This window comes from Brassica napus, chromosome C4 (genome assembly GCF_020379485.1).
Source record: "Brassica napus cultivar Da-Ae chromosome C4, Da-Ae, whole genome shotgun sequence".
Classification (NCBI taxonomy): Eukaryota; Viridiplantae; Streptophyta; class Magnoliopsida; order Brassicales; family Brassicaceae; genus Brassica; species Brassica napus.
The window spans coordinates 37,615,560-37,627,545 of NC_063447.1; the positions used below are offsets into that span (position 1 = coordinate 37,615,560).

The 11,986-nt window shown below is 37.9% G+C and overlaps 1 protein-coding gene across 1 annotated transcript; it reads right to left on the reverse strand.

The window, feature by feature from the left end:
• Positions 1–808: 808 nt before the first annotated feature.
• On the reverse strand, positions 809–6,518 carry LOC125586056. Its single transcript, XM_048755846.1, has 8 exons — positions 6,469–6,518; positions 6,171–6,361; positions 3,139–3,281; positions 2,623–3,075; positions 2,453–2,581; positions 1,815–2,350; positions 1,259–1,541; positions 809–1,192 (listed from the first exon to the last, which is right to left on the reverse strand). The coding sequence occupies exons 1-8, from the start codon at positions 6,516–6,518 to the stop codon at positions 809–811; spliced, it is 2,169 nt and encodes a 722-aa protein (XP_048611803.1).
• Positions 6,519–11,986: the final 5,468 nt, after the last annotated feature.

Below are 11,986 nucleotides of genomic sequence, written 5' to 3' on the forward strand. Positions count from 1 at the left end.
GTCTGTATTTTTCTTCTTGTGATATCCATTAACCAACTCTGAAGCGTGCAGCACATTTCCAGCAGTGAGTCTATCCTTAATAAAGGCACACTGATTGGCCTCTATAGCTTCAGGGAGAATATTTTTGAGTCTAGACGCAAGGATCTTGGAGATAACTTTATACAAAAAGTTGCAGCAGGCGATTGGCCTATACTCCTTCATTGTCCGAGCTGATTCTGTTTTGAGAATAAGAGAGAGGATCGTCGCATTGACTCCAGTGGGCAGAAACCCATATATAAAAAATGACTGCACAGCAACTATAAAGTCTCTTCGTATTATCGGCCAAGCCGCCACATAGAACTCCTTGGTGTAGCCATCTGGACCAGAAACCTTATCATCGGGTAAGGAGTGAATTGCTTCTTGTATCTCGGGAGGCAGCACTGGAGCTACAAGCCTTGCTGCTGCGTGAAGATCGCACCTATAAGTAAGTAACTCCCTCAAACTGGTTATTGAAACGTCAGCTGCCCCATGGTCCTGAGATTGCAGGAAACGTTGAAAATGTTGGACTGCTTCCCGGGAAATTGCTGTAGGGTCATTGAGAATCTCTCCACTCTCAGTATGAAGTTGTCGAATAGCATTCCAAGAGGCTCTGGACTGGACAGACCGGTGAAAGAAAGTAGTATTTAGATCCCCTGCAGCTAGGCAACGGATACACGATTTCTGTCTGAAAAATTTCTCTTCTATGCGAGCCAGCTTATTCCACCTGTCTGATGCTACTGCAGCAGCCGCAAAAGTCATAGGATTTGGATCCCTCAAAACCTGATTCTGATCAGTCGCACATCACCTCGTAAGCTTGCTTGGTGCGAGCAGGAAGATCACCATAATGCGTTTTATTCATGAGTCTCATCTCATACTTCAAGGCCTTAAGTTTTTTATGGAACATCCCCAATGAAGCCCGAGAGTGATGGAGTGATTCTGTGCTTTCCCACAACTTAGCAACTGTTGGTAGAAATTCCTCATGCTCTTTCAGATAATTGAAAAATCTGAAAGGCTTCCGCACCTCCTCTCTATTCTCAGACAGCTGAATAACACATCGGGCATGATCAGAAATTCCACCAGCTTCGAACTTGGCAAAAGACTTAGGGAAAACGCGCAGCCAGTCACCATTAATGAGAGCCCTATCAAGCTTTTTCCCAATAGGATCTGTCTCTTGCTTGTTCCACCATGTAAAAAGAGCTCAAGTATAAGCCAAGTCAGTAAGCACACAATCGTTGACCACCTCCTGAAACTGTCGCATCCCTCTCTGATCAGTAAGATAGTCATGAACCCGCGAATGTTCCCCTGAAGATAACGTGACATTGAAATCTCCTAATAGGATCCATGGCATGTCGAGATGCTTATAAGCTGCAAGTGTGCCTCGCATATCTTCCCACAGTTCTCTACGCTCAACTTCAAAGTTAGAAGCGTATACCGCAGAACAAATAAACTGCTCCTTCGTCTCAGGTATTTGAACTGCACAAGTGATAGCTTGAGAACTCTTGTGCAACATAGTGACCTGTACTCTATCGGACCAGCAAAACCAGATCTTTCCAGTGATCATAGTTTGTGATTGAAGACCAACCCGGTAGAGCTGCCTTCATGCACTTACTATGATTTTCTTCTCTTACTCTTGTCTCCATTAAGCAGCCAAATAAAGGCTTCTCCTTCATTATCCATCTATGTACAGCTACGTGTTTGCGTGACATATTAAAGCCACGCATGTTCCATGCAAAGAAAGACCTCATAACTTCCGAAAGGAAGTTTTTTTTGCTGCTGCTGAATGAGCCTGCACCAACCTCAAGTCTCTTGAATTCACAACTTTCTTTCTGGAGTTTTTATTGACAACAGACTGCTGAGCTTTACCCCTTCTCTTAGTTTCCCTTGGTACTTCAGTCTTAGTCAACACTGGTACCAGCTCCCCTTCCTCAATGTCATCTAATTCTCCCTCATCCTCTGAAACAGCCAGAACATTGAAACGAGATGGGGATACCGTAATGCCATTACTATTTCCTTCTCCTGTCTCACTTGGTACTTTGTTATAAGTAGAGCCAGTTTGCACCAGTGACCACTGCTTCTGCTCTGTTCTATTAAGAACAAACGCTTCCTCATATCCCTCCGCATTCAATGGTGGGTCAGTACTGTCACCACTTCTTGCTCCCTCACCATACTTCTCAGTCAGTCGATCACTTGAAGAACCCACTTCAGTTGACTTCTGCACTGCCAGATCTTCTAACTCCTGCAATAACTTTCCCACCACATTCTGATTCTGTCTCACACCAACCTCTGCAATCTCATTTGATTCTGGAGTGCAGATCTCTTTTCCCTTAGCAGACTAGGCCTTCAAGATCTTAACCTGTGGTGAAATACAATCCACTCCCTTATGTCCCCACGCCTTACACACACTGCATTTTGGAGGCAACCAAGGGTAACATACTTCGACCGAAACCTTCTCCCCATTAGCATCCTGGAAATCGATCCTCTCTACCAGCTCCTTATGAAGATTAACTTCCACTAGGAGTCGTGCAATATCCAAACGTATACACCTCTCTGTACTTGGATGCAGCTTAACAAACTTGCCAACACCCTTAGCCAGACACTTCAAACCCTTTGCTGAAAATAAAGGACTAGGCACCCCCGCAAATCAATCCACATTGGCATGGAAGTGAGGTCAGGCTTCAGAGTTGCAGTCTCCGGAGACCATTCATTCACCACCAGAGGGATATCCACTATGTGCCAATACTTCTTCTGCAGGACTCTTCCTCTCATTTGTTCATTCTCGATACGGAAAAAGACTGTATTCTTCTCAATAAATTGAACATCAATCTTAGTCATGTTCTTTGGATTAGCCCAGATCCGATTTACAGTGGCATGGATTGATCCTACATGAGGAGCATCTCCAATGAAATAGCCCACAACGTAGCATCTCCACAAAGGATTTGCATCAGATAAGACCTCTGTTGGGATCACCATTGATACCACTCCATTAGTTTCCTCAATAACAGGTTGTAACGATGCTTCCCTATCCCTCGTCCAAGGTGAGGACGGGGGAGGAAATCCCTATGCTACACCAACTTTGACATGAGATTTCTCCAGATCCCACTCCGAGGGTTTAGTCAGTACCTCTCCCGATTCTGCAATCTCCTCCCCAGCCTCCGACAGGGTGTTCTCTGTCCTCGAAGTCTTATCACGCTCTCCTTCAGAAGGCTTTTCCTTGGCACCAGGTGGGTCTTCTGAAATCGCCGTCGCCGTCTCCCTTAGGTCTTCTGAAATCGCCGTCAAAGTTGTTTAAACTTCTGTCTAGGTTTATGAGAATTCCTTCCAATTATGAATGCACAGAATGAGAGAAATTCAAGGTGAGACCACTTTACAATTTTGTCATCGTATCTATATAAAGTTAGTTTAAAGATTACTCTATCTGTTTCAAAGTGTAATCAGTTTTAATTAAAATCTGTAATATTTAAAAGTTATTACTTTAAAAAAATTTTCATTTAATATATAAATTTAATCAATTACACAGTAATTTACATAATTTAATTGGCCACACAATATCCAATAAATATACAGTTACATTGAAATAGAAAAACAATTTATATAGTGAAACAAAAAATACTTTTAAACCATTATATTATAAAACAAATGGAATATTCAAATTATATTGAAACATTAGAATAGTAAGAATCAGAAAATCTGAAATCTCAACGTCGATCATTTACGTCGGCCATGCCTTAGACCATCTCCAATGTATTCCTCTATTTTTTTCTCTAAAATAGAGGAATTTCATAATAGAGATGAATTTGTCTCCGATATTTTTTTTTTTATTTTCTCTCATAAAAAAGAATATTTTTGATATATTATTTTCTAAGTTTACAAAGAATATTTTTTATTTGTGAAAGTTGAAAACAAGCTCAATTTATTTTAGTATTTTATAAAATTATGATATTATTTACACTTAATATTTCTTTACAAACTATTATGTAAATAAAAAAAATATAATTATATTTATATAAATAATATATTCACCAAAAAAATATTTTTGGTTATAATTGTTTAAGTAAAAAGTTAAAGGATCATTTTGTAAAAACAAATAGAGGAGGTGACATGGCAAAAATATAGTTTCTCATTGGCAAATTATTTTCGCATACGTGAACACTATATCTAAAGCGTATATCCTCTTTTTATTTTAATAAAATTTGTTTGTCGTCTCCGGAAATAGATAACAGTATGGGTATATGTAATTCTTGATTTTATTAGAACCGGTGCATATTAAATTTTTTTTATAGAAAGAGATTTCACTTACGGTTTTGGGTTGCGTTTTCTTTAGTTTCTGTTGGTGGTAAGTGAGATTCATTTTTGCGGTTTTTTGAATTAGGCCTGAAGCAGTGGCAGAGCCCGAAAAAATTTCACCGGGGGCAAAATATAATACATAGTTTTATTCAAATTATCCAAAAAAATTATCCCAAAAAAATATAAAATGTTATTTAAATTCTATTGAAAATTTGTTGAAAGTTTACCAAAAATATAGACCGTAAAATATTTAGACATACATGATTTGTGAAAATGAAGCTATACCTTATGTTCAAAAAAATTTAATCTGTAGTCATTATTCATAATATAATATAAAATAAAATTGAAACAATTCTTATTAAACTGTTTATAATTTAAGCTTTAAAAGAAATTAAGAAAAAATGAGTTTCAATAGTTTTAGAATCTCAATCTTTGTAATAGCCTAACTATGTTTAGTTCTGATTTACCCCCATATTTAGATTACTATATGCATGTCTATTGAATGATATTAGTAAACAATGAAAAAAAAGATTTATTAGCCATCATATTTAACGGAAAAAACCCAATTGTACGTAAAAATAATTAAATTAACTAAAACAGTGAACGAAAGAAAAAGTGACTGGGGCAAAATAGTTATAATTAATGGGGGCAATATTAATTTGCCTTTAACAATTTACATTAGGTGTAGTTATTTCATGGGGGGCAGCTGCCCCCTCCACCTTCAACGTACATCAATAAGTGTCTCGTTGTAGGGCGTAAGTTTAGCAGGTTGAGTTTCTAATGGTTTTTTAATGATGGGTGGCTAAAGTTTGCAGGTTTTGTTGCCTCCCTTTATTCTAGATACACCTTCCTAGCCACCTTTATGCCTTTCAGGTATGCTTTGATGTTTCCCAACAAATATTCACACTGACTATTTTTTCAGTCCACTTGAGGTTTTTAAGGATTTTCTTTCCTTTCTCAGACATGCTCAACGACAAGTGGAGCACACCGGAGATGTATCAACTGAGAAGTGATGGAGTCCGAGCAAATTATAATTTTTACGGTAAAAGTAGCCAAGTATAGTATTCTTTTGATTTAGTGGGGTTCTCGGTTGTTGTACTTCAAATATATCGCCATCAGAACTCAGTTCCAGATCGCTAGTAAAGGTTTTTTCACTATTGGTGATGGGTTTAGCTGCTTGGAGACACGGTAGTTCTCAGAGAAGATGCGAAGTTCCTTGCATGAAATTGTATTAATCCATTGCTGAAACGGCAGTGACTCGCAACAATTTCCTCAAGAATATCATGAGGGAATGCTTCCAGTCGGTTCATGTCGGGCGCACATAAATTCTAATGATACCAACACTTATTTGGAGGTGATGATAACTTAGGAATATTTAACCGTCTCGGAGATGTATTTCGAAGCATTAAGGGGGTTACAGCCATTGTGTGATGAGATTAATTAAACTTGTGATTTAATAGTCTAGTCAAGAGGATGATGGTCGTGGCTCCTTCGGGCCAAAAAAAATGCAAAACTTGATAGTATTTTATTTTAAATTTGAAAGCATACAGCTAGTGGCAAATATAGCTCAACTATTATAACTTCTACTGGGACTATTGGGACAGTCTAGCCTAGAAGCCTTTGATTATGCGGTGTTTTTTGAACCAACCAATAAATTTTACATATGTAAGAAACTGTTAGTTTTCACATGAAACACTTGTATTTTTTCAAATTACAACGTTTAAATTTACTTGTGCCGTACGGCTGTGTTTACCAATACCTACAAAGGACATAGATATATTATATATCCATGAACCTTCTACCCTACTTAAAACAAATGAAATACCAACTTCCTTCATACTTCGTAAAGAGAAAATTGACATATATACCTATCACAACCTGCAATGAGTTTCCTAGTTCTCTAGAAGAAGTTCTTTGTAGGTCCATGCCTTCAACATCTAGTCTACTGCAAGTCACTTGAGATGTAGATGGCAGAGCTGCATTCTTTGATCTGCCTCTATCCGGTGATACCAAACGATTCACTTGTTCAGTCATCGTCACGGCTCGTTTTCTTGACAAACTACAGAGATAAAAGGAGCATGATAACTTCAGTCTTTCTTCTATCTAAGGAAACCCAACAAAATCATAGATGTACTTGTTCATTCAATAAAGAATGTGAAAACTCACTGAAACAAATTCACCAGAGTGAGAGTCAGCGTCTCGATCTTAGACTCCATCAGTCGAGGTTTTACACCTAAATAAAACCCAAGCAGAAACAATATGTTAATGTGAACAACAACAACCACCACACAAAACTATGAATGAACATGTTACATAGCAAAGCAAAAATACAAACTTTCGATGAATCTCTTTTAAGCTATATCAAACTTGCAATTAAACGTGGATAGGCATAATGATTCAAAAGCTTAGGGAAGGTCTTGAATTTTTTTTTCCGATATGCAAATACCCGTCAAAGATCCCTTTATTGAAATCCAAGTAAAGCTTTATTATCTATTCGTTTTTCAGATTATTTTTTAAAAAAACAATGATAAATCTTTAAAGGTTAGGAGAAGGATGTTGAAACCTTTTCATGACGATGGTGATACCAACAAATTCAAAATTCTTCTTGATATTCCTTGAATCCCAAAAGCGGAGGATCCGGCCAACAACCACCTGAGAAGTCAAACCAAGGCAGAGATCATCGAAGGTTGAAGAGGAGACGCTGTTTGAGCAACAATAGCAGCAGAGGAGGACATTGTCGATGATGATTGGTTAACATCTGCGCTGGTTCAACAAAGCTTTGACTTGATATGAGATACACTGATTCAGTGTGTCATATGAATATATATATAGGGGAGAACTTCGCGTAGGTTATTAAACGCAACCATAATTGATTGTCTGAGAATCTGGGAGATGAGGAGATAGAATAAGATAAACAGTGCATCCATTTAATTGTAGAAGACGAAAAGTTAATGTATGTGGGTGTGAGTTTTGTAGCTATGATGGAGAAATCTTAGATCTAAACGGAAGAGAAAGAGAAGAAGACTTATCGGCTTCATTGTGCACATAACAAATAAGAAAGGTCGAGATTAATGAACCTGCGGGTCCCAAAAAAATGAGAGACGCTTACGCGGATGCTCTTAACCCACGTGGAGAAGGAAGTGGATTGCATAGAATTGGGCTTAAGCAGAATCACGAAGCCCAGACGGTTAAGTCTATCTGACGTGTATTAAAACTTGCTTCTGATTGGGTGAATTTTAAATCTGACGTGGACACCCTTTCTACTCCTCAAATAACACTTTTAGTATTAGTTAGATGATCATGGGATTAAGGACATTTATAAATATAAGGTAAAGTATGAGGGTTATCAATACACCCGAATTCTAGCTCATTAATTGAAACCGATCCATCACGGCATCGCCTTTTATAGTAGAATCTAAAAACATTAACATGAACTTGAACTTTATATTAAACCAATAGATACATAGGTCACACAGAATATAAAATATTCTTACATTCTCCTACTTAATCTTTGTGCTGACTTAAGGGTTCAATAACTTTAATGTGCACTTTTATATCAAGTCCACTTGATCTTTACTAAAATTTGAATTAATCGAATCATGGCGGTTGTATGTCATTAAACGACATAGTCCCTTCCATGTATCACAAATCAATTCCAATTTTATATCAATCCTTATATGAGAAGAACTTTTATTTCTCAAACCAACCATATGTTATCTACAAACCATAAGTGTATACACATACTTTAATGATAACATAATAAATAAATCAGAAACATAACTTTATGTGAATTCTCAGTGTCAAATACATAATGAGCATCCCATAACTAAAATAGCAAAGCCTTATCTATAATACCCATACGTTCTACATGGCCATTGAACGCCTTGGGTGGTAAACCTTTAGTTTGCGGATCCGCTACCATCATGTCCGTCCTTATGTGCTCAAATGACACTCTCTGTTTCTGAACTTCTTCTTTAACAGACAAGTACTTTAACCCCATGTGCTTAACACCCTTCGAGTACTTGTCGTTCTTTGAAAAGAAGACAGCTGCGGAATTATCGCAATAAATTCTCAGCGGCTTGGCTATAGTGTCGACAATCTGAAGCCCTGAGATAAATTTCCGCAGCCATAGTGCATGAATTGTGGCCTCAAAGCATGCCACAAATTCAGCCTCCATAGTGGAAGTAGCATTGACAGACTGCTTTCCACTCTTCCATGATATTTCTCCCCCAGCTAATAGGAACAAGTAGCCAAACGTCGATTTTCTGCTATCAACACATCCGGCATAGTCTGAATCTGAATATCCAATGACTTCTAGCTGATCATATCTCCTATATGTAAGCATGTGCTCTTTGGTGCCTTGCAAGTACTTGAGAACCTTCTTTGCAGCTTTCCAGTGGTCCATTCCGGGATTACTTTGATATCGACCCAACATTCCAACAGTAAAGTTGATATCTGGTCGAGTACATGTCTGAACATAATTCAAACTCCCAACCACCGATGCATAGGGAATTCTTTCCATTTCTTTACGCTCCAATTCATTTTTAGGACATTGCATTTTACTGAACTTGTCCCCCTTCTGAATTGGAGTTATTCCTGCAGAGCATTTCTCTATTTTATATCTCTTTAAGATCTTATTGATATATCCTTTCTGAGACAAACTTAACAATCCTTGTGATCTATCTCGAAATATTTCTATCCCGATCACATAAGATGCCTCACCCATATCTTTCATTTCAAAGTTCTTAGAGAGATATTTCTTCACATCATATAACATACCCATGTCATTTGCAGCAAGCAAAATATCATCAACATATAGGACTAAAATCACAAACTTACTCCCACTGATCTTAATGTAGATACATCGATCAACAATGATCTCTACAAAACCATATGATGTGATGGTATCATTAAACTTTATATACCATTGCCGAGAAGCTTGTTTTAGTCCATATATTGACTTTCTCAGTTTACACACCAAATTTTCTTTTCCTCCGACCACGAAACCTTCAGGTTGGTCCATATATACTTCCTCCTCAAGATCTCCATTCAGAAAGGCGGTTTTCACATCCATCTGGTGAAGCTCAAGATCATAATGAGCTACCAAAGCCAAAACAATTCTAAGAGAATCCTTCTTTGAAACCGGAGAGAAGGTCTCTTTATAGTCAATGCCATCTTTCTGGGTGAAACCTTTAGCAACAAGGCGAGACTTGCGTCTTTCAGGTTTACCTTTCGAGTCACGTTTAGTCTTATAGACACATTTACAACCAATGGTTTTGAAACCATCGGGCAACTCTACTAAGTCCCATACATGATTATCATCCATAGATTTCATTTCTTCTTTTGAGGCATCAAACCACTCTTCAAAATTGTCACTTTCCATGGCCATTTTGAATGAGATCGGATCGTCATCCATGCTTAAGTCACATTCATTTTCAATAGTGTAAACCACGTAATCGTTTGAAATGGCAGATCTTCTTTCTCTTCCAGATCGCCTTAAAGGTATTTGTGGTTCACTATTCTCTTCTTGGATTATGACATGTTCATCAACAGTATCTTCAGCTAGTGGGATTGGCTCATCATTATGTTGTCCTATTGTGTCATTAGAGTCTGATGCAACAATAGGAACAACTACTTCAGGTGGAACTACAAGTGAAGGAACTTCAACCTGAACTTCATTAATGTCCACTTTTCGTGGTTCACCACTCCCACTAGTTTCACCGTTTTCAATGAACCTAGCATTACCCAAATCAACTATTCTCGTACTATGGTTAGGACAATAAAATGTATACCCCTTTGATTTTTCAGGATAGCCAATGAAAAATCCACTGACAGTTCTAGAATCAAGTTTCTTTTCATGTGGATTATATAGCCTTACTTCTGCTAGACAACCCCACACACGTAGATGTCTTAAACTAGGTTTCCTTCCCGTCCACAGCTCATAAGGAGTCTTAGGAACTGCCTTACTAGGAACCCGGTTTAGCACATACGTTGCAGTTCTTAATGCATATATCCACAAAGAAAGGGGTAATGAGCAATTACTCAACATGCTCCAAACCATATCTATTAATGTACGGTTCCGCCTCTCAGCTACACCATTTTGCTGAGGAATACCAGGCATTGTGTATTGCACACATATGCCTCTACTTTCAAGTAACTTTGCAAATGGACCAGGACATTGTCCACTTTCATCGAATTTTTCATAAAATTCACCACCTCTGTCAGATCTCACTATTTTAACCTTTTTATTTAACTGCCTTTCCACCTCGTCGATGAATATTTCTAGAACATTCACAGACTTAGACTTTTCATGCAGTAGATAGGTATATCCATACCGTGAGTAATCATCAATAAATGTGATGAAATATTTTTTGCCACTCCATGAAGGAGCATCAAAAGGGCCACATATGTCGGTGTGTATTAACTCAAGAAGCTGAGTGCTTCTTGTGGCTGGTTTCTTTAAAGTATGTTTCGTTTGCTTACCCTTAATGCAGTCTATGCATACATCTAAGTCACTAAAATCCAACTGAGGAAGAATTTCATTCTTTATTAACCTTTTAATTCTTTCTTTGGAAATATGACTTAGTCGTTGATGCCACAAGAAATCAGAACTTTCATTAATTGCGCTACGCTTAATGCCTCGACTTTCAACATTAAATAGGGATTCAGAAAACTTTGCATCAAGGTTGAACTTATAAAGTTAATCAAATAAAATACCACTACCATAAAAGTAATCATTTCGGTACAATGTGAAAACACCATGTGCAACCTTAATACTAAAACCTAAATTGTCCAACCTGCTAACAGAAACAAGATTTCTAGCACACTCAGGTACATAGAGACACCCTTCAAGATCCACATGACTTCCAGTGTCCAAGATCAATCTATACGTCCCAATTCCTTCTATTTGTGCCTTCATCCTGTTTCCCATGAAAAGTACTGTTCAGGTCCTCTTATGGGCTGGATCGAACTGAATCCCTGTTTAATATGAGACACATGAGTAGTAGTACCAGAATCTAACCACCAAGTATTATTGGGAACTTCAACAAGATTCATTTCATAGCAAACAAAGCTGTAATGTATACCTTTCTTGTCGAACCAACCCTTCCTTTTAGGACAATCCTTCTTGAAGTGTCCTACTTGCTTACAAAAGAAACACTTCTTTTCCTTTTGGATTTGACTTTGAGGTCTTTTCACGAAGTTCTTAACATTCCTTTTGTCCTTCCTACTTGATGTTCTTTTGCTGCTACTGGCACTTCCAAGACCTACGAGGTTAGCAACTTGATCTTTCATCTTCCTTAGTCTCCCCTCCTCTTGAATTAGCATAGCCTTTAATTCCTTAAACTTCCATTTATCCTTAATGGTGTTGTAATTCACCTGGAACTGGCTAAATTCAAGAGGTAGAGAGTTCATGATGAATTGGACCAAGAATTGCTCATGTACCTCCATTCCCAAGGTCGTTAAATTTGCTACCAGATTAGACATGTGCGTCAAATGATCTTGGATTGGCTGAGACCAGTCAAACTTCTTTGTAGTTAGCTCATTCATGAGACTTCCTATAATCGACATGTCAGCCAATTCCGATTGTGAACACTCCTTAATTTTCTCTAAGAATTCCCTTGCTTTCTCTGTCTTAGGCATTGATGGCTTAATACTTTCCGCCATCGTCAACCTCATAAGGTTC